The 22,794-nt window shown below is 49.6% G+C and overlaps 1 protein-coding gene across 8 annotated transcripts in view; it reads left to right on the top strand.

Annotated features, from left to right (window-relative positions):
* The first annotated feature begins 4,075 nt into the window (after positions 1-4,075).
* HHAT (hedgehog acyltransferase) overlaps positions 4,076-22,794 on the top strand; it is a 305,572-nt gene continuing 286,853 nt past the window's right edge. For 4 of the 8 annotated variants that reach the window (XM_002717417.4, XM_070055249.1, XM_070055248.1 and 1 more), the window contains exons 1-2: positions 4,999-5,136; positions 20,788-20,921. In XM_002717417.4, the coding sequence (XP_002717463.2) occupies positions 20,831-20,921 (91 nt within the window). In that variant the 5' untranslated portion in view covers positions 4,999-5,136; positions 20,788-20,830. Of the gene's footprint in view, positions 4,711-4,998; positions 5,137-20,787; positions 20,922-22,794 lie in introns of those variants that run through there. The other 4 variants (XM_008268451.4, XM_051821308.2, XM_008268452.4 and 1 more) reach the window with 3 other exon arrangements.

Below are 22,794 nucleotides of genomic sequence, written 5' to 3' on the forward strand. Positions count from 1 at the left end.
TGGTGATGGACCTTACCACTTGTATACTCTGATGATCCTGCCTCTGACTTCCAGCAGGAACTTAGTCTCCCACCATCCACTCCTCCACCTCCAGACCCTGGCCTTAACAAACGTCGAGGGTGGGCTGTGTGGCACGGCAGGCGGCCACCACTTGGGAAGCCCGCATCCCATAGCAGAGTGCCTAGGGTGGAGTCCTAGATCCTTTGCTTCTCATCCAGCTTCCTGCTAATGGGATGGCCCAAGTACTTGGGTTCCTCACACCATGTGGGAGACCCAGATCCAGTTCCTGGTTCCTGGCCTCCATCTAGCCCAGCCCTGGCTATTGCAGGCATTTGGGAAGTGAAGCAGAAGGTGGAAATTCTGTCTCTCTCTTTCTGCCTTTCAAATGATTAAACATTAAAAAGAGAAAGAGAGAGCGAGAGAGAGAGGTCTCTGCTTTTCAACAAGTGGTATCAGGAAATCTGGATATCCATAGGCAAAAGAATGAAAGTGGCCCCTTACCTGATACAAGGTTATCTCAGAATGAATCAAACACCTAAATGTAAGAGGTAAAAGTATGAACTTTGGCCGGCGCCGCGGCTCACTAGGCTAATCCTCCGCCTTGCGGCACTGGCACACCGGGTTCTAGTCCCGGTCGGGGCGCCGGATTCTGTCCCAGTTGCCCCTCTTCCAGTCCAGCTCTCTGCTATGGCCCGAGAGTGCAGCGCAGGATGGCCCAAGTGCTTGGGCCCTCCCATGGGAGACCAGGAGAAGCACCTGGCTCTTGGCTTTGGATCAGCGCCATGTGCCGGCTGCAGCGTGCCGGCCGCGGCGGCCATTGGAGGGTGAACCAATGGCAAAAGGAAGACCTTTCTCCCTGTCTCTCTCTCTCACTGTTCACTCTGCCTGTTAAAAAAAAAAAAAAAGTATGAACTTTTAGAAAATCACATAGGAGAAAAAACTCTTCATGACATTGGATTAGGCAATGATTTCTTGGATGACATCGAAAGTATCAGCAACAGGGCCCGGCGTTGTGGTGTAGCAGCACGGGCATCCCATATGGCTGCTCCACTTCCAATCCTGCTCTCTGCTGTGGCCTGGGAAAGCAGTAGAAGGTGGCCCACATCCACGAGCCCCTGCACCCACGTGGGAGACCTGGAGGAAGCTCCTGGCTCCTGGCTTCGGATCTGCCCAGTTCCAGCTATTGCAGTCATTTGGGGAGTAAACCAGCAGATGGAAGATCTTGCTGTCTCTCTGCCTTTCAAATAATAAATAAATAAATCTTTAAAAAGTATCAGCAGCAAAGAAAAAATAAATTGGATCTTATCAAAATTAAAACTTTTTTCCATCTCTGGACACAAGCAACAGTGAAAAGACAACCCACAGAATTAGCAAAAAAGCAGCGGAAGATGGCCCAAGTTCCTGGGCTCCTGACACTCACATGGGAGAGCTGGAAGAAGCTCCTGGCTCCTGACTTTGGCCTGGCCCAGCAGTGGCCACTGTGGTCATTGGGGGAGTGAACCAGCAGATGGAAGATCTGTCTTTCCCTCTCTCTCTCTGTAATGCTGCCTTTCAAACAAATAAATAAATCTTTAAAAAAGAAAATTCTTTAAACCAGTTAAATTAGTAGAGTTTATTCAAGTACAGCAAATCCAAACAAAACAAAAATGACTCACAACGTGTGCAGCTCCTAACACCAGAGCAGGTGCTGAGAACTCTGGCTAACAGATGATCAGAGGACACTTACAGAAAAGGGGAATTGAGGAATAGATAAAAACATAATTGACTGTAGCTTATTCAATGAACCAGTCAGTTGGTTACAGCCTAGTTGGTTAATTGGCTACAGTGCCACTTGCTACCCTGCAAAGTTACTATGATTGAAGTTGATATGGGTTGGCCTTTTGGGCCTGCTACAGGTGCATGGTATAAACCTATGGCCATTTATGAGTTTAATAACACATACAATGAAATAGCATTGGGCCTCAAAACAGAAGGAACGTTTGCAACGTTGTGATGACACATTTAGAAATGTGGACATTTCTAAATGGAATAAGCCAGACGCAGAGTGACAAAGACACTTTAGTCCCAAGTGTATGAACTTGCAGTTACTAAGATAAATAAGTTCATACAGCACGAGGACAATAGTTGATATCAACCTACTGTATACTTGAACTTTCCTGAGAGTAGATCTTTTTTTTTTTTTTTGACAGGCAGAGTGGACAGTGAGAGAGAGAGAGAGAGAGAGACAGAGAGAAAGGTCTTCCTTTACCGTTGGTTCACCCAAGTATTCTCACCACACACACACACACACACACTATGGGGCAGGTGTTTAGAGTAGCAGTTAAGCTGCTGCCTGGGACACCTGCACCCCCTATCAGACGCCTGGGTTTGAGTCCCGGTTCTGCTCCCAATTCCACATTCCTGAACACATACCCTGGGAGGCAAGTGGTTGTGTCCCTGCCACTTACGTGGGAGACCTGGGTAGAATTCCTGGCTCTTGGCTTTGGCTAGACCCAGTCCAGGCTGTTGCGAGCATTTGAGAAATGATTCAGCAGCTGAGATCTCCCTCTCTCTCTTTCTGCCTTTCAAATAAAATAAAATAATGACTCACAAAGTCATTCAATAAAATAAATAAGCACCTTTAAAAGGGTAACTGAAGTGATGGATTTTAACTAGCTTTATTGTGCTAATATTTCATGATGTACACTGATACCAAAATATCACATTGTACGTCTGGAATATATCCAACTTTTTCTAGTTATACCTCTGTAGAGGCGAAAACAGGATATGTTCTATATTATGGATTAGTTCTTTTGTTTTTATTCCCATAATTCAAAACCAAAAGGTTTGTTGAATGTTTTTAAGGGTTTTGATACATTTTGGGGATTTTGATATTGCCAGGTTGCTCATCTGCCTGACAATTGTGTGTGTTATCAGATGGTACCCTTGCCAACTTTGAATGTCATTTATTAAAATTTTGCCAACTTGATGGTGAAAAATAGCATGTTTTCATGTAATTATTAAGCTCAATTCTTTGAGCTTTTTGCAACATATTTGTTTCCTATTTTGTTTCCTTCCTTTGGTTCCCAGTGGATTGTCTATTCATGTGTCTTGCTCATTTAGCAAGTGACTTCTGTGTTGTTATTCCTTTTATTAAATCTATAATAAAAATAACACTATTTCCTACAAACACTTCATCCAGTCTATTGCTTACACTTCAGCTTTGGCTGTTTTTATTTAATCGATGTTTCTGGTTTACCTGTGGTCAAGTTTGCTATATTGTGCTTTGTGCTTTCAGGTCAGGATGGCTCCGTCCTGTTAATGTGGATCTATGCTGAGGCGGACTGGTGCTGTGGCTCAGGGTTAAGCCGCTGTTTGTGATGCTGGCATCCCACATGAGTGCCGGCTGGAGTCCCAGTTGCTCTGCTTCTGATCCAGCTCTGTGCTGGTGCATCTGGGGAAGCAGCAGACGATAAGACTGGGGTTGGGAGACCTGATGGAGTTCCTGGCAGAGGCAGGGGTGGGGTTGGGGTGCCTCAGCCAGCTCCTACCGTCCTCATGGCCATTTGCAGAGTGAACCACTCGATGGAAGCTCTCTCCCTCATTCTGCCACTCTGTCTTCCAAAGAGATAAATCTTTAGTAATGAGGTGGGAATTTATCCCACCCACTTCCCTAATCTAACACGCCTGGGTTCTTCCTCCATCACTTCCTCTGTCAAACCCTTGGATCTAGCAGCCTCAGCTAGATAAAAGGCACAGGTAAATGTCATTTCTGGATACCCAGTCCCATTTGCGTTTCAGATAAGCAACAGGTACTTTTAAAAAGCATCAGTACATCCCAATTGTTGCATGGCCATGTAGAAACTGAAAAAAAAAAAAAAAGTCATGCATCATTTGAAGCTCAACTGGGTTTCCAGGACTGGCCAAACCTGGCATTCCTACTGGGGCCAGTTCACCAACACCTGCTCACTGAGCTCCACCTTGGATCTGGTGTTGGGGGCTGGGTGGGGGAAGCCGAAAGGGCAGACAGTTCCAGTTCTCAGGCATGCTTCCTACTCTAGTTTCCCAGAGAGTTTTGCAATCCGAAAATAACCCTCTGGGCTGTAACAATGACCGCTCGATCAGACTTGCTCGGGCACAGCCTCTGCGTTTTCCTGTTGCCCACGAAGGGCTCCCACGCAGCTGTTCGAGCCTAGGACCACCTGAAACACCTTTCCCTGGGGAGACCCACTCCCTTGGTTTGGCGAAGGAGCCAGAAGCCCGTGGTTGCAGGTGGTTCTGCTAAGATAAATCCGCGGAACGCGGGCAGTCCGTCTCCCCGGCTCGGCGCGGCGCCCGAGGCCTCTGGGCATCGCGGCTCGGCTGAAGTCGCCAAGCCAGAGAGGGGTCCCTTCAGGTCCCCTCTGCACTCAGAATCCTTGGATTCTAGGTTTGTTTGTTTGTTTGTTTGTTTGTTTGTTTTGCAGCGCTGCTCTCTGCAAACTGCTTTCCATTGCGTGCAGTTCACCCCATCCGATCTTCACTCTAATTTGCGAGGAAAAGCAGGGCAGCTCATTTCTGTTTCACGGAGGCGGACGGGGAGCCTCACGCGGGCTAAGTTCACGCAGCAAGCTCCGGAGGCTGCCCCGCCTGCAGATCCCGCCCTCTTCCCACCCCACCAAGCTGCCGCCTTTCGCCTACAACGTCCGTGGGGACCCCGGGCTTGGACAGAGAGCCCACCTTGAGTCGCAGGTGACTTCCGCTCTGCCACTAACCTGTAGACAGCCCCGGCCTTGCAACTGACACACGCGTTGGGGGAGGGGGACGGGAGGTGGGGAAGAGGTTTGTGCACGCGCCTGGGCGCAGGAGCCCGGAGCCTGGGGCTGCGCGGGGCCGAGGGGCCGGCCGCGTGATCGCCGGGCCCCTCCTGCAGCGCCAGAGCGCCGGGTTCCCGAGCCGGGCGGGGAGCGGCCGCGGGCACGGCGGCGGGGGCGTGCGCCGAGCGCGTGTGCGCGCGCGCGCGGCTGCGGCTCCCCAGGCCGCTCCGGGGAGAGCGAGGGCGGCGCCCGCCAAGCCTCGCAGCGCCGCCGCCGGGACTCGGAAGTGCAGAGCTAGGGGTGTTGGGAACTCGTGGCGCGCGGGAACGTCGCGGTCGCCGCCGCCCGGGACAGCCCGGAGGTTGGTAGCTGGTGACCGTAGGGGGTCCCCGGGGAGGTTAGCTGCTGACCCTTTGGCTTCGGTTTAATTTGCTGGAAAAAAAAGAAATACACAAGACGCTTTTCCTTTCCTGCTCCAGTGGCCGTGTGCGCGCCCGAGGGCGGGACAGAGGAAGTTCCCGGTCCCCTGGAGTAGACAAAGGCGACGGGGGCCGCGCGCGCAAAGGCGGGGGTCCGGTGGGCAGTGGCGGGGGGTCCTGTCCCTTCCCCAACCGAATCCACGCGCTCCCATGCCCTCCTCGTCTTCTTTGGCTTGGGCCCGAGTTTCCGACCGGTGCGAGGAGGGGGCTGCGAACTCCGGGCCCCCTGGCAGCGATACAGGCGCGCCTGCCTGAAGGCTGCGGCTCCAAGGATCCCGAAGTTAGAGGTTGCTATTGTTCGCTACTCTGGGGACTCAGTTTCCCCCATCTGTATATGGACTAACCCTCCTCTCCCCCCATCCCCACCCCCAACCCCGGTCCTCACCAAAAATGTTAGAGGTGGCTTTGGAGAGGAGGAGGTGCCATGTCTCGGATCAGGGCTGCCGGCTATGTTTGCAACGTGTGGGCGAGGCTCGTGTTTCTGTCCCTTTCTATTCTGTTTCATTCATTCATTGATTCTCGAAGCTGGGCGCCTACCTCGCAGTGGGATGACAGCTAGGGGAGCACCTAGCAGAGAAGACGCGTGGTTTTCGCGCTGGGCTTTGAGGAATGATCGTTTCCATCCATTCTCTGTGTCCCAGCTCCCGACTTCGCTGCGGCCCCTAACTGTGCCGAAGTGTTGGGAAGGGCAGTTTTGAGCTAAGAGATTAGGTTGGCAGTAGGCCCTGTGCTGGTGAAGTGCCTTAGATACATTGTTTCTAAATCCTGTACTGCCGGGAAGAGGCGGTGTCCCCGATTCTCCGAGGAATACAGCTGGGGGGTGCGGCACAGCCCGGAGCAGTACCTGTGGGCCCTGGGTTCTGGCCTCCTCTTGTGGATCACCACCTTATCCGTGGTTTGCTTGGCTCCCTCCTTGGGATGTAGGTTAGACACACTAGGAGTGAAAGCCTGGCATTGTCGCAGCTGTCTTCTTTGTGGGGGGCTGCCTTATCCGTGGTTTGCTTGGCTCCCTCCTTGGGACGTAGGTTAGACACACTAGGAGCGAAAGCCTGGCATTGTCGAAGCCGTCCTCTTTGTGGTGGGCTGGGTGGGTATTGGTAGGAACTCTAGGGAATGCCAGCCAGTGTGACTCTCCTCTTCTGGTGAGTGCTCTAGACCTGGCCAACCCGGAAGTGCTTCCTAAATGATGTATTGGCTTTCTCTGTCTTGCCTGAAGTCCTTGATTCCTTGTAGCCATCCTTAATTTTTTTTGGGGGGGTGGGTGGGTGCCCATGGACCTCATTGAAGTCTGGGGAAGTAAGATTTTTTTTTTTGGACAGGCAGAGTTAGAGAGACAGAGAGAAAGAAAGGATTTCCTTCCGTTGGCTCATCCCCCAAATGGCCACTACGGCCTGCGTGCTGCACCGATCTGAAACCAGGAGCCAGGCACTTCCTCCTGGTCTCCCATGCAGGTGCAGGGCCCAAGCACTTGGGCCATCCTCCACTGCCCTCCTGGGCCACAGCAGAGAGCTGGACTGGAAGAGGAGCAACCGGGACAGAACCGGCACCCCAGCTGGGACTAGAACCCGGGGTACTGGTGCTGTAGGTGGAAGATTAGCCAAGTGAGCCGAGGCACCGGCCTGGGGAAGTAAGTTTAAAAGACACTAAGAATGTGTAGGTTTATAAATCACAGCAAATCCCTTAATCCTTGGGGGGGGGGTGTTCCCAAAACACCCAACGGGTGCCTGTGCCTGAAACTGCAGACGGTGGTGAACCCTACACTGGGATAGTGACAGCAGTGGGCAGGTGGTGTGCACAGTGTGATTGTGCTGCATGAAGGGGGTGGTTTGTGTTCCAGGCAGAATGGAGCTGGATGGTGCAAGGTTTTCTCACGTAACTCAGATGGCACACAATTTAAAACTGACGAATTGCTTATTTCTGGAATTTTCCATTTTGTATGGTCTTTGCCAGTTACTGAAATCACAGGACCGAAGCCAGGACCCAGGAACTCCATTCTGGTCTCCCACTCGGATAGCAGAGACCCAAGTATTTGAGCCATCTTCCGCCGACTTCCCAGGCACTTAGCATGAAGCTGAATTGGAAGTGGAGCAGCTAGGACTCGGAACTCTGCTATGGGATGCCAGCATTGCAATCCCTTGGCCTAATCTGTTGTATACTAATGCTAGCCCCTAAATTTATTTGCCTTCAATTTTTCCATGAACTTTTGGAAGTCCCCTCATAGTAAGTAGGGAGACCCATGTAAATGGTATTTTGCAGCCTTCCCTCAGTATCTCATGGGGACTGTTTCAGCAAGCCCTTTAAATAAAAATGATGTAGTATTTGCGTATGCTCTGCATGTATCTCCCCATATACTTTATTTTTTGATAGGCAGAGTTAGACAGTGAGAGAGAGACAAAGGTCTTCCTTCCATTGGTTCACCCCCCAGATGGCTGCCAGGGCTGGTGTGCTGCGCCGATCCGAAGCCAGGAGCCAGGTGCTTGCTCCTGGTCTCCCATGCGGGTGCAGGGCCCAAGCACTTGGGCCATCCTCCACTGCCTTCCCGGGCCACAGCAGAGAGCTGGACTGCAAGAGGAGCAACCCGGACTAGAACTGGCGCCCATATGGGATGCCGGCGCCGCAGGCAGAGGATTAACCAAGTGAGCCACGGCGCCGGCCCCAGAACTGCTCTTTCTGCCATGGTTGGTTGTCTGCCTTTATGAACGAAGGAAATGATTTTCAGTTAGAGACTGTGAACACAGAGGTGTATGAGAGAAGAGTATGAACTCATGGCCCCTGAAGCCCCCTGATGGCCACTTGGGCCTGCAGGGTTGGGTATCTGAGGTTGCAGTTCCACCTGGTGAGGACGTCTAAATTCTTGCTGGCCACCCCAGCAGCTCTTTCCTCCTTCTCAGTTTGTGTCTTTGTTGAGGTTTCCTTTAGCTTCTGGTGATCAAAGCTTCAGAAGTTTGATTGCCCAGCTGGGTTGTTGCTGTGTTCTGCCCGCTCTGCTCCTTCTCTGGGTGATGCTGGGTGTGTGTCATGCACTATACACCAGGCCCTCCCTTTGCCCTTTGTTTCGTCAGGTGGCAGTCAGTCTTGCAGTATATGGTTTTACATCTCTGATCCCTTTTTGAGTGCAGTACTCAGAGTTCTGGATTTGGGGGCCAGGGTTGTGGTACATGTGACACGGGCATCACACACTGAAGCCTTGGTTTGGGTCCCAGCTTCTCTGTTTCTGATCCAGCTGTCTGCTAATGCACCCAGGGAGGCAGCAGAGGATGGGCCAGACCACAAGGAGAATGAGAAGGAACCAGCAGATAGGAGCCTTGTCTTTCTCTTCCCCACCCTGCCATTGCTCTAACTTTCAAATCAATAAATGGATAAAAATCTTAAAGTTCTGGATTTTGGAGCATTTTGGGTTTGGATTTTTTTTTTAAAGATTTATTTATGTGAAAGGCAGAGATACAGAAAGAGGAGGGAGAGACAGCGAATAAGAGCCACTTGTGAGAGGGAGGGAAATAGATAGGTATGTTCCATCTGCTGATTCATCCCCCAAATGGCTGCAACAGCTGGGGTTGGCCAGGCTGAAGCCAGGAGCCAAGAGCTTCTTCCAGATCACTCAAACAGGTGCAGGGGCCCAAGCACGTGGGTCATCATCTGCTGCTTTCCCAGGTGCTTCAGCAGAGAGCTGGATCGGAAGTGGAGCAGCTGGGAGTTTAACTGGCACTCATATGGGTTGCTGGTGTCACAGGAGGCAGCTTAACCCACTATGCCACAATGCTGGCCTCAACAGTCTGAAGAATGAACAAATTACTGCCTCCAGCAAAAGTCTCATTAAGTTGAGAAAAAAGAAATAAAAGAGCAAGGGACTGGTGCTGTGGCATAGTGGGCAAACCTCCGTTTGTGGCGCTAGCATCTCTTATGGGTGCTGGAGTCCTGGCTGCTCAACTTCAGATTCAGCTCCCTGCTAGCATACTTAGGAGAGCAGTGGAGAAAGGCCCAAGGACTTGGGCCCCTGCACCCGTGTGGGAGACCTGGAAGAAGCTCCTGGCTTCTGTCTGGTCCATTGGGGACTATTTGGGGAGTGAAACAGCCAATGGAAAATTCTCACTGTTCCTCGCTCTCGCTCCCACCCCACACTCTACCTTTCAAATAATTTTTTTTTTTTTTTAACAAAGAACTGTTTTTTGATTTGAGAGGTAGAGTTACAGAGAGGGAGAGACAGAGGTCTTCCACCTGCTGGTTCACTCCCCAGATGGCCACAGTAGCTGGAGCTGGTCGATCAGAAGCCAGGAGCCCAGACTCCATCCTGGTTTCCAACATGCATGCAGGGACCCAAGCACTTGAGCCATCCTCCTGTGCTTTCCCAGGCACATTAGCAGGGAGCTGGATCAGAAGTGGAACAGCTGGTACTTGAACTGCTGCCCATATAGGATCCTGGAGCCATGGACGGAGGCTTACTATTATGCCATAGTGCTGGCCTGGTAAATAAATTAAAAGAAAACAAAAGAGCAAGTGCTGTGATCCTATTTATAGGAAATTCAGAAACTGGCAAAACTGAAACAAGTGGTAGACTCAGGTTGGTGGTCGCCTTTGGAGTTAGCAACTGGAGAAGAACAGAAAGGGTTCTGAGGCATTCAGGGTTTTTATTTCAGTAATAATCATGTGGTGACTCCATTTCTTAAGCCTTAATTTTTTCCCTTAAGTATATTTTTAATAAAGTTTACTTAAAACATCACATTGTAGAAAGCTTCATCAATTCAGATGCCCCCAATATAGGGAGCAGAAGGTGTAGTAGGCACGACTCGTGATTTTAAAAAGGCTTAAAACAGGTTGAAACATTTCAGGGGAAGAATGTAATATCACACCAGTAGCCTTTATGAATTAGGGACTGTATGCAATCGACGCGCTTTTGGAGTTTTTAATAGCAGAGTTCTGGCTTACAGGAAGTTCGTATAAAAAGTCTTAGAGTTCTGTTTGATTGTAAGGCACATACAGCGTGAGTGGAAGCCAGACCTGCTAAGGTGAGTGTGGAACACATTTTCAGATTTAATCTTCTCCCAATTCAACTTTTTAAAACTTGCTAACAGTTGGATTAAAACCAGTCTGATACATATCCATCTGGTTGGCTGTGTCCTCCCACGAGGCCATGAACCGAGGGCGGGGGGCGGGCAGTGTGTTCATCTCCTGTTGTGTCTGTGGCCGATCATCACGCGGACTCAGTGGCTTACGATGACTCATTGATGGCTTAGTGGCCCTGGAGGTCAGAAGCCCAGAATAGGTCGGCAGGGCCCATTCCTTCTCGGGGCTTAGAGGGGACTGGTTTGCTTGTTGCCTTTTCCAGCCCGGAGATGCCTCTTCTATGCCTTTGTTCATGGCCCTTCCTCCACCTTCGCATCTTTTCTCTTTCTCTGAGCCTCCTGCCTCCCTCTTGCAAGGAACCTTGTGATTGCATTGGGCCTCCTGGGCTAATCCAGGATAATCTTCCCGTGGAAAGATTCTGAACTGATCGCATCTGCCAAGTCCCTTTGCCAGGAAAAGCATCAGGGCCCCAGGTTCCAGGACGAAGACATGCTTGTGCTCCGGGAGTTGTCTTTGGGGGTTCCACTGATGGGCTCTTTGCACTTTATCTTCAGATAGCATAGTTCCTGGTTCTCAGTAGGAATTCCTTGATATTTATTGAATGAAGAAATGAGTGTAGGGTTTCAGCAGGTGAAGTCTAGTTTGTGAGACAAGAGAAATGATGGTCTTGCCCTACTTGCCCTCTGCCATATTTTGGCTTAGTCCTAGGTTCTTGTACTATGGTGAGACAGCTAGCATACTGTACCTATGCAGTCGAACCTTGCATTTGTGGTTCTACCAGAAGGTAACATGGGACCAGTGCAGACACCTCTCAGCAGTGGAGGGGCAAGGTTAAGACTCAAAGAGAAGAAGGCACAATATTAGAACTGCTTAGGGTTGCTCTGCCTTCTGATGTCTCTGGAGATGGTTGATAGGTTACTGTAAAAAGAATTCCCACACTGCCTAGAAATTAGGCCAGATGGCAAGGAGGTCCCCACCGACTTGGGAGCATAATATTTTTGTGGTTACATAAAATAAATATGCATAGTCATGCATTGCTTTTAGCAAGGGGATATGTTCTGAGATGCATTGTTGTGTGGTTTAGTTGTTGGGTGAACATCATGGGGTGTACTTACACAGACCATGGCTAGAACATCATAGGGGATATAATCTATGGGACCATTGTTGTCTGTGTGGTCCATCTTCAACTGAAATGTTGTGTGGTGCGTGACTGAGTGTGTGTAAGAAAGTACTTCAAAACATTGGTGGAGAAATGGAATTAAAAGACAAATTTATTTTGGTGCAAACACTTTTTGAAATCCATGCATAGTTTTTTTGTAATCTTTTTTTTTAAGGTTTATTAACTTATTTGAAAGACAGTTACAGAGAGGCAGAGGCAGAGAAGTCTTCCAGCCACTGGTTCAATCCCCAAATGGCCACAACAGCCAGAGCTGGCTATATCCAAAGCCAGGAGCTTCTGGGTCTCCCATGTGGGTGCAGGGGCCCAAGGATATGGGCCATCTTTTAATGCTTTTCCAGGCCATAGCAGAGAGCTGGATCAGAATGGAGCAGCCGGGACTCGAACCGGTGTCCATATGAGATGCTGGTACTGCAGGCAGTGACCCTGCTACACCACAGAGCCGGCCCTGGAATCATTTTCATGACCTTTTTGAAGACCCCTTATAATGTATGCATTTTAATTTTTTTTGCACTGAAATAATTTAATGCAATTTCCATGAACTTTTTGAAGCATCTTAGCCTATGCTCATGTATATATGATAAAATGACTATTTAAAATTTATTTTTATGAAAGAGTTACAGAAATGGCACAGTGAGCACGCATACTTCCATCCACTGGCTCACTCACCAGATGGCCACACAGCTGGGCTGGGCCAGGCTGAAACTAGGAGCTTCATCTGAGTCTCCCGTGTGGGTGCAGGGGCTCAAGCACTTGGGCCATCCTCCGCTGCTTTCCCAGGTGCATTAGCAGGGAGCTGGATCCGAAGTGGAGCAGAGCCTGGACTGAACCAGCACCCATATGGGATGCTAACATCGTGGGTGGCAGCTTACCTGCTATGCCACATCGCCAGCCCCCGAGAACAACTTTTGTAACATTTGATGTGATAAAGATCCACTGTGAAATATCATTTTCCAGGCATTATGTACTAGTATCTATAATACACGTGGTACAGTAGGTTGTGTCCCTGCCCCCTTTTAGGGTGCCATTGCTGTTCCTTCTAAAGAGATGGAATCTATTTTCTTCCTTTCCCTTGAATCTCTGCTGGCGGTTGACGTATTTGATCAGTAAAATGTCCCCTGAATTCTTGAGCCTGGTCCTTAGGAGACGTGGCACCTCTTGCCTTTGGGTTTTCTGGAATCTGAGACCCCCGTGCAGTGGTGAGCTGAAACCAGCCTGCTGCAAGATGAGCGCCACCATGTGGGAGCAGCTGGGTACCCCGTGTCACCGGGCACCCCGTGTCACCGGGCACCCAACGCCAGCTGTGTGCGAGGCCATCGGGTCCCTCCAGGCCCTGGTTAGCTGTATGGTGACTGTAGTCATGCCAGTGACCCCAGGGATGATATCACATTGATACTGCACAGAACCCCAAGAAAGACTGTCTTTGTTTTAAGCTGCTGCCGTCACAGGATTCCTGTACTGAGACAAGGCCCTTTAACAGGAAGCGGTCTTTTATCAAGCAGGCATAAGGCCCAGGTGGAATTTATTATGCAAAATCCTGAGCCCCAACAAAGAAGGGTTTTCCCTTCTATACGGTTTCAGCCTCTTTGTCTCTCTCATATGGCTATGTGCATCCATTTGATTGGATATGCTAGTGTTACGTGGTGGCCATAGGACTGATAGTGAATGTAGTTACTGAGGACTGAGCCGCCCGCTGTCTGGCGAGGGTTAGCACCATTGCTCTATACTAATGAGCAGAACCGGAAATGGTTACCTATGAGCAGGTCGGGACTACAGCTGCCTCGTTCATAGGCCAGCAGATAACAACTGCGTTTCCTTCCCAGGACAGATGCCTCCCTTTTTCTTCTGACCTTGGGAAGGCCTGTACCACAACTTTAATCATGTCAGTTAGAAACAAGTTTAACTAAAATACAAAGGCCTGGGGCCAGGGCTATGGCCTAGTAGGCTAAGCCTCCGCCTGCAATGCTGGCATCCCATATGGGCGTTGGTTCTAGTCCCAGCTGCTCCTAGTTCATATGAGGGTAGGAGTCCAAGGACTTGGGCCATCTTCTGCTTTCCCAGACCTTGGCAGGGAGCTGGATTGGCAGAGGAGCAGCCGTGACTTGAACTGGCACCCATATGGGATGTGGGGATGCAGCCGGAGCTTCACCTGCTATGCCACAGTGCTGGCCCCCTGAATACGAGTGTTAAGAGGGCTTTGGAGGAAACTGAGATGGGAGAGTGGCATGAGCTTGGAATTGATTTTCCTGGGGAAAATAGTCACACTTATATTCTGCACATTGGACTTCTCTTCTGTCAGATTGGATCCTGGAAAAGAGCAGAGGTCTCGTCCTGACCTCCCAAGTTTGCTAGCCTGTTGCCCCACTGTTGCACTTCCTTCAAGGGGGTCGTCTGTGGCTTCTGTGGGCAGGTGCTCCTTTTGCTTTTGTGATGTTGTGGTTTCCAGAGTGCTCATTTATTCCTAAATTTAGAAACAACTTCAGTTTTACCCTTACCTTGACATGAGTGCTGACTCTCCCCTCTTACATCCAGGGTAATTGTTTGATTTGGTTGGCCTTCTCCTGTGAGCCTTATGAGGAACACACACGAGTTAGATACTTCATGTGTATTTTGATGGCGTCTTGTTGACTTCCACATTTTCTCCTTGGAGTATCTAAAAAAAGCTTTCATTTTTAGATAGCTTTTATTATCTTCTATCTTCCTAGTGGTTTGGTTCCATTTAGGTTTTGAGATGAATGAATCCAGTATGCTTTGTAAGAATAGTGAGGTGCCTGGGGGAAGGCCCTGGTGTTACACATGGTGCGTGTGGCTCTGAGCTCTGCTGCCTACTCGCTATCATTTTGGGAAAGTTTCTTAACCTTCCTGGGCCTTGGTTTTCTTGATGTGTTTAAGAGAACAGCAGAAGTACCAACCTGGAAGGGTTGGATTGAGGATTAAATGAGATAGTACTTGTAGTCAACACAGGTAATCTGTACATTATATGTAATGTAGGATAGCTAGTGTGAAACTGTAAGAAAACTCAGAAGCCAATTTTTTTTTTTAAGATTCATTTTTATTTATTTGAAAGAGTTACAGAGGAGAGGCAGAGAGAGGTCTTCCATCTGCTGGTTCATTCCCCAGTTGGCCGCAACGGCCGGAGCTGCCCCAGTCTGGAGCCAGGAGTTGCTTCTGGGTCTCCTGCGTGGGTGCAGGGGCCCAAGAACTTGGGCTGTCCTCTACTGTTATCCCAGGCCATAGCAGAGAGCTGGATCAGAAGTGGAGCAGCCAGGACTCGAACTGGTGCCTATATGGGGTGCCGGTGCTTCAGGCCAGGGCGTTAACCCACTGCGCCACAGCGCCAGCCCCAAGGCCAATTCTTAGGACGTGGAGCAGTCGGTTGGTAGACGGTGGTGCTGCTACTAAAGGATTGCTGGCTTGGAGGTGAGAGCCGCTGATTCCAAGTCCCTGCTGCAGGTGAGTGTTAGGGTGTGCATAGCTCAGCGGGCACTCGATACCAAGGGCGAGGTGCAGGGCAATTGGAAGGAAGTGTGGAATCCATCTGTTGCATGCATTGGAGGTAAAGACAAAGCGTTTCTGAAATGCATTGGAAACTGCTGGGGAGAACGTGTTTTACAGCAGTTATTTTTATGCACGTTTTGAGCTTTGGCACAGTGAGCTGTGCTTCTCTCCCAAAATTAAGGGACAGCATTTCTGGCTGTGAGAGTGTGGGAGCTGGGAACATCGGTTTGGATTTTCGTTCCGTTCCTAGCTTCTCTGTGTCCTTGGGCAGGCCCCTTTCCCCGAGCAGGGATCTGATACTTGAACAACAGAAGCTCAAGTGTTAGCCTTCCTCCGAGGCTCGGGGTAGAAAGTATCTCTGAAAGCAGGTGCAGTGCTGACTCACAAACCCAACACAAACACAGGCTCCTCTGGTTGAGAAAACAGCTGCCAGCTCAGGAGTTCTTGACAGTTTATGGCTGATTTTTATTCTGTAGCCCTCTTGAGTTCTGGAATTGTCAAAAAATTTTTTTTTCGCACCTGAATTTTATTTACCCACCATCCTGCTTTCTTTTAACATTCTAAACATTATATATTGTAAGCCAAGTTAGTATCTTTTTGACCCCTGGTTGTGATAGATACCATATTACAAAGTGATGGCAGATCTCTGCCTGCTTTTATGTTCCTGGCCCCTCTCAACCTCTAGCTATCTCTCACAGGGGTTATTCTGACCCCTGTAAAATGAGGACTAAAAGGACGAATAAGGCCTAACTCGCTCATTGTCCTGAGGTTTGAGAAGGCCCAGCACGAGCCAGGCTCTCGGAAGCAATCAAGCTTCAGCAGGTCCTCCTTGCCCTCTGATAGAGCTCCTCTTCCCCCATGACCAGGGAACCAACAGATCTGCAAACCAAGCACACGGGTGTGACACTATGGGCCGGGCCAAGGCCTGCCTGGCAAGGTGCATGGGCCATCCTCTGCCACTTCCAGGAGTGCGCCTTAGCAGCAAGCTGGTTCAGAAATAGAGGTAGGACTTGATACCAGGTACTCGGATATGGCATGCGGGTCTCCCAAGTTGGGCGGCTCAACTTGTTTGGCCCCAATGCCCACTCTGTCCCCATAAACTTTTTGTGACATGTCAGTGATTTCATCATTCTTCTGTCCAAGCTTTGACATAAATTTGGTGTTTGTTCTTGCTTTAATTTCGCTGAATTCATGTTTCTCACGTAGGTCCCCCTCCCCCCTTGCCTTTTTAAGATTTACTTATTTGAAAGAATTACAAAGAGGGAGAGACAGATCTTCCATCTTCTGATTTATTCTCCAAGTGGCTGCAATGGTCAGGGCTGGGCCAGGGCAAAGCTAGGAGCTTCCTCCAGGTCTCCCACGTGGGTGCAGAGGCCCAAATATTTGAGCTGTCTTTGCTGCTTTTTCAGGCATGTTAGCAGGGAGCTGGATCAGAAGTGGAGCAGCTGGGGCTCCAACTGGCGCCCATATAGGATGCCGGCGCTGCAGAGAGTGGCTTAACTTGCTGTGCCCCTGCACCGGTATAGCTGCTCTTCCCACACAGACATGTTGTTCTTCATAGTGCCTCAGATAGATCCTGTTTACATGTGACACAAGTTTATTTTAGTGCAGAAAATTTTTGAAACCCACACCTCGTTTTTCTGTAATGCACATCTTCTGCGGACCTCTCAAAGGCCCCTTATGTAATGTGTGTTTAAGGCCTCATGCTGCTTGGCTCCTACTCTCCCTTCACCGAATCATCGGTGCTGTCTCTTCCTCACGGTCCTGCCCAGTATTCTCACCCTGGGGAGGTGTCCTCGGGCATGTCCCTTCATCAGACATCCCAGCACACGCAGCGGTGCAACCTCATTCATTTACATGGAGCAGGTTAGACGAGTGCTTTACAACAGACTGTGCTCCTGTAGATGAGCCGTTTCCTGCAGCAGTCGTACTATAAATACTGACGCGTTTGCAGGATCTCGCAGCTTTGCTGGAAGTGTTGTTGCAGGACTGACTCGATGCACAGAGAGCAGAACAGAAAGGACCCGTGTGTGGCCCAGTGCATTAAACCGCCACTAGCAATGGCAGCATCGCACTTCACAGTGCTGGTTTGAGTCTAGGCTGCTCTGCGTCTGGTCCAGCTTCCTGCTAATGGGCCCGGGAAGGCGGAGGAGGATGCCCCAGGGCTTGGACCCCTGCCACCCATGTGAGAGACCTGTATGGAGTTGCTGGCTCCTGGCTTTGGGCTGACACAGCCTTGGCTGTTGTGGACATTTGGGCTATTAACTCAGGAGGAGGATCTCTCCTTAATCCTTCTCTCCATCTCTGCCTTTCTGATAAGTAAAACAAATGATCCTTAAAATGATAATTAAAAAAACCCCAAAACAGAAAGGAAGCATTACTCATTTGAGTAAGAACCTCTTTGATTTCATCAGGATACCTCTGCCTAAAGAAGAACATGCTTATTTAGAGTGAGAATGAAAGCTTGAGAGGTTTTCAAGAGTTTCGGGGAATACTTGGACTTGTACATTGAAAACAGTTCGACTTACGTCCCCAACGTGTGGCTTTTCTGTTTTGGGGTACTGTGATGTCGTTAAGTCCTTTAAAGCAGATGTCCTCTGGTTTGCTTTCAGGGTGCACAGCTGTAGTGAACAGTGGAGAACGGGGGTGAGGGGAGTAATTTTCCGGAGCTGAGAAGGGAGGTGTGAGGAAGCAAGGGGCGCTAAGGACACGTGAGTGAGTGCTGTTGTCAGTGCCTAGCGGTGACGCTGATGCCGTTGAAGTAATGCCGCAAGAGGCAGAGCGCTGCCTACAATTCCCTGGGAGAGGAGAGAACGAGACACCGGGCGGAAAGCTGTCGTGTGTCCCCAGGGACCGCGTGTCCTATGTGCAGGGTGGCCCTGGGCTGGCTGGCTGGGGTGAGGAGGAAGAGGGAGACACTGAGGAAGTCCTGGGACTGTGGACCTGCTGAGAGGTGCAGCAGTGGAACACGGTGCCTCCCAGGTGCTGTCGGGTTGATTTCCTCAGCTTGGACAGGAAGCCTGGGCTGGGGCTGGCAGGCTCCTGATGAATTAAATCTGCTAACTGGGAACTGCTGTTTGTTGAAGGCTTACTCAGTGACAGGCTTAGCGCTGTGTCTTTCATCCACTCAACAGCCCTATGAGGACGAGGGAGGAGGTAAAGGCAGCACTCCCCTCCCGGTGGGTTTCCTGCCAGAAGTATCCCTGGGGTGTCAGTGGAGGATGTCTGGTCCAGTTCTCAAAGGTCGGTGTTAGACAGTTCTGTTGTTTGCTGTGTGTCTGTCCCCTGCCCACCCCCCTCTATTTCTTTAAGAGGCTGCACACACACAGGGGAAGAGTGTGTCATGGCTGGGTCACTCCCCAGGTGACTACGACAGCTGGGACTGGGCTGAGCCAAAGCCAGGAGTTAAACTCATTCCAGGCTTCCTCCTTGGGGGGGGGGGGGCAAGAACCCAATGACTTGCACCATCATCTGCTGCCTCCCAGGGCCTGCATCATTAAGAAATTGGAACTGGGAGCTGAAAATTAAATCCAGGAACTCCTGGGATACAGGTGTTTAACTACTAGGCTCACCCGTTACCGTCTGTCCTCGTGTATGTGTCGGCACAACTGAAGTGTAGTTAAAAGCCATAGCTAAAGGGGAAGTGTTGTAAAGCTGACTTCATTCCCCGAGGGTTAAATCCTCAATGCAGGGGGACTGTGCCACATAGAGTGTCCCTAAAACGCGTCTGAAGAGCAAGGCTCCTGGAACTTCACCTACACGATTAGTTATCTTCAAATTTCAGTCGCAAGAGCTAGTCCCAGGTTCTTAAGGAAATTAGGTCATACCATAGAATACCAACATCCTTTGCCAGGAGAGGCCTTATTAAACCAGCAAATTAAAATTAACTTGGCAGCAAAGGGAAGATAACAGTATTCCTACAAAGTTGCCGAAAGGAATCTTGTTGTTCTAGGCGATGCCTGGAGTTTAAAAATGAAGTGTGAGTAGAAGGGTGGGAACCCAGAAGGGGTTCTAAAACACAGTAGGGCTTAGTGAGGCTTGTGGTTGAAAGTGTGGGTGCCTGATTACATAGGAACCCAGGCCACACCTCTGGGCAACGTTTCAGGAATGACTGTGGGACACTCTGGGTGGAAGACCATTGGTTTTGACCTTGGAGTTTATGAATACAGAGTTTATTTCCCTTCCTGCGCTGTCTCCTGGTAGCCTGAAGACAGGAGTCTCTGTGGGGCAGATTCTGAGCCAGACTGTGAGGCTAAGTGACTGCTGCTGCCTGGCCCAGGGAAGGGCAGGGCCTCCAAGTCCAAAGACTTGGGTCTGAGCTCTGGCCCTGTGACCTTATCATAGTTGTCATCCGTGAAATGCCTGCCTCCTTTGCTCTGCCTCCTTCCCTGGGATTTTGTGAAAGCAAAGTGAAGTCCTGTGTGTGAATCCTGGTTTTTGGCACCACTGTCACACATCAGAAGTGCATTTCATAAATACAGATTTATGAGCATAGTGATACTTCCCTCCCTCCCACCGATGCGCCAACCCTCTTCCTCCGTCTCCCATTCCCACTCTTAATTTTTACAGAGATCAACTTTCAGTTTACTTAATGATCAAAAGGTTAACCCTACACTAAATAGAGTTCAACAAATAGTATGAAGGAAAAGAAAACTCTTGTTCTTCAACAGAAGAGAGCAGGGCTGTAAACAATCATTGAATCTCAAAATATCCATTTCACTCCAATGGCATCCGTGAGGAGATGTATTTGGGAGGTTTGCGTAAAGCAAAGAGGCCCATAAATGGGCTTAAGTTTAGCTAACTGTTATTTGGGAAGGGTTGGGGCTACTTAACATGTAGAGTTTTAGGTGCTAACTTTCCTTGATCTTGTCTATTGCTTAGAATGTAGCCATGGCTGCCAGCAGAGATCTGGAATCAGGGGATCAACCTCAAAGCACCCTCTTTTATGTAGGAGTCCAGATAGGAGCGGTCACGGGCAGTTCTGGGCACGGGGATGCTCCATGGAGTCGGGAACTGATGCCTTCTGTCTTGGTTTTCCATGTGGGTTTCACCTTTTGGTTCCAGACGGCTCTTCCACTGCTGTTCAGGAAAAGAGAGGTTGCCCACAGCCTCACGTTTTCACTCCAGGTCCTTTGGCTGGAACTGTTCAAGTGTCCATACTGGGCTATGGGATAGCGCTGAGCTCGGCATCCAGCTAAAAACTCAACTGCTCTATAGGAAAGGCACTGGGGAAGGGGTGGGGGCTGCCAGCAGTGACTGTCACAGCTGCTGGAGTTGCGTCGTTAACTCCCCTCTAGGAAGTGCACATGATACACAGAAGGCCTTTATTAATGCAGCCCGATCAACAAGTGGGGGTGGCCTCTGAAGAAGAGAGGAGGGGAAAGCTGTTGATGGGGTTTGCAGGTGACTGGTCTTCTTGTGTCTAGGCTGGTAGTCCCTTCTTGCTTATTCCAGGCACTGTGCTAGGGGTTGGGGGATCGGAAATCAGTCCCTGCTCTCTAAAGATCCACTCTGCAGGGAGAGGCAGGTGTGCTGTGCACTGGATAGAGAACAGTCTGATGTCTGCTGTGAAGGATGGCTGTGTGCGGGAGTTCCCGCCATGGGCGGTGGGGCACATGCCTTTGCCTGTGTTGGGTTCAGGGTTGGGGAAGGTCACCGGGAGGAGGAGACTTGAGTGGGATCGTGTCTGAATCACCTTGATTGGGTCCCTGGGAGTGGGAATTTGCTGAACTGAGGGTGAGATGTTCTGCGGTGTCACGGTCATGGCTTAACCTTTTGTCTTTGTTACTCTTCCTAGAAAGTCTGAGCGTGGGCTTCAGGAATCTTGGTGACAAGGAGCAATGCTGCCCCGATGGGAGCTGTCTCTTTACCTGCTGGCTTCACTGGGCTTCCACTTCTATTCTTTCTATGAAGTTTATAAGGTATCCCGAGGTAAGGCCCTGAGCTTTCTAACCTCCTACCAAAAAACGAAGTGGGGAGGGAGCGCTCGGAGGTGGAGATTCAGGAAGATGGTCCACCTGGGGCGGGGTGACTCGGGCCCTGCTTTGCTTTCTCCAAGCCTTGGATAGTGTGGATCTGGGACATGAGTCCACGAAGTTTTGTGTCTCAATCCTGGGTCTTTAAGGTGACTTTGTGGCTCATTTCTGTGACTCATCCTGTCTACAGATATTGACTAGTCATGGTGTGGATTTGCATTGAGCATTCAAAGTGAATTCTTCAATCTGGCGCCATCACTCCTCTCAGATGTATCTCAGACTGTGGAGGCAGGTTGATGGTGTCAGAGACCCTGGCAGCTTTTCTCTTCTTGCTCTGCCATCTTTAGTGCCTTGCCTTTGTGTGCATGTTGCAGATGAATTATACCCTAATTGCATTCCAGGTCATAGTAACAAGAATGAAGAATTTCCCCTTTTGAGAACAGGTTGGCATCTAGCAGTTGTCACTCCTGCTTGTACCCAGTTTGTTAGCCCCAAGTCATATGGCCACAACTGGGGGGCTATAAAATACTGTGTTTTATTTTTTAGATTTATTTATTTGAAAGGCAGAGTTAGAGAGAGACAGATCTTCCATTCACTGGTTTATTCTCCAAATGGCCATGATAACCTGGGTGGGGCATGTTGAAGCCAGGAACAAGGAATTTCTTTCAGCTCTCCCATGGGGTACAGAGTCCCAAGCACTTGGGGCATCTTGGAATGTTTTCCCAGGTTTATTAGCAGGAATTGGATCAGAAATGGAACAGCCAGGACTTCAGCTGGAGCCCATATGGGATGCTGGCAATGTAGGTGGCAGCTTAACCCACTATGACACTGGCCACCAAAATACTGTCTTAACCTTGGTGGTGATACGCTTTCTAAAACTTTGTTGTGGAAGGAAGAATGAATTTTGGAGGAAACATGAGCACTGTCTTGCACAGTGAGAACAGTTTCCAAGAGGTGATGACGAGACTTGAGTGGTGCCTTAAGAGCAGGGTTAGGCAGGTTGGGCAGGGGCCAGAGGAGCTGTGGACAGAGTTGGGTTTAGGCAAACCATGGAGTGTGAGAATTCATGGTGTGGTTTGGGAACTATGAAGCACTCAGTAGGACTAGAACATAGACCATGAAGGAGTGGAGAGAGTTGAGCTTGGCTCCAAGATGAAGGATAAATTGCAGAAGACAACTTAGAGTGTACGTTCTGTAGGCTTTAAGAAAAGTAGAATGGCCTGTATCCACCATGACACTGTCCTGCAGGGTCTTTTCACTGCCTTGCAAGTCCTCTGCATGTTGCCTGTTCATCCCTCTCTCCCCACTAACCTCTGAAGACCCCTGATCTTCTTCCTATGTCCGTAGTTTGCCTTTTCTGGGGTGTCATACAGTTAGAATGGCACAGTATGTAGCCTTTTCAGACTGGCTCCCCTCACTTAGTAGTCATTTGGGGTTCTTCAATGTCTTTCCTTGGCTTGAGAGCCATTTTTGTTTAGCTCCAAGTAATGTTTCATCATCTGGACGTGCCACGGTTTACCAATTCCTTGGGAATTACGAATGAACTGCTCTGATGTGCTGTGTGCAGGTTTTTGTGTGAATGTAAACCAACAGCTCATTTGGTAAATGCCAAGGAGTGTAATTGCTGGATCATATGGTAAACATGTTTGTTTTTATAAAACTGTGGCAAACTGTCTTCCGAGTGGTTATACCATCTTGTGTTCTCACCAGCAATGAGAGAGAGTTCCTGTTGCTCCACATGCTGGCCAGCAGTGGATGGTGTCAGGGTTCTGGATGTTGGCCGTTCTCATAAGTGTTAACGAGATCTTGTTTTTAGATAATAAATATTT

The sequence above is a fragment of the Oryctolagus cuniculus genome, chromosome 13, assembly GCF_964237555.1.
Source record: "Oryctolagus cuniculus chromosome 13, mOryCun1.1, whole genome shotgun sequence".
Classification (NCBI taxonomy): Eukaryota; Metazoa; Chordata; class Mammalia; order Lagomorpha; family Leporidae; genus Oryctolagus; species Oryctolagus cuniculus.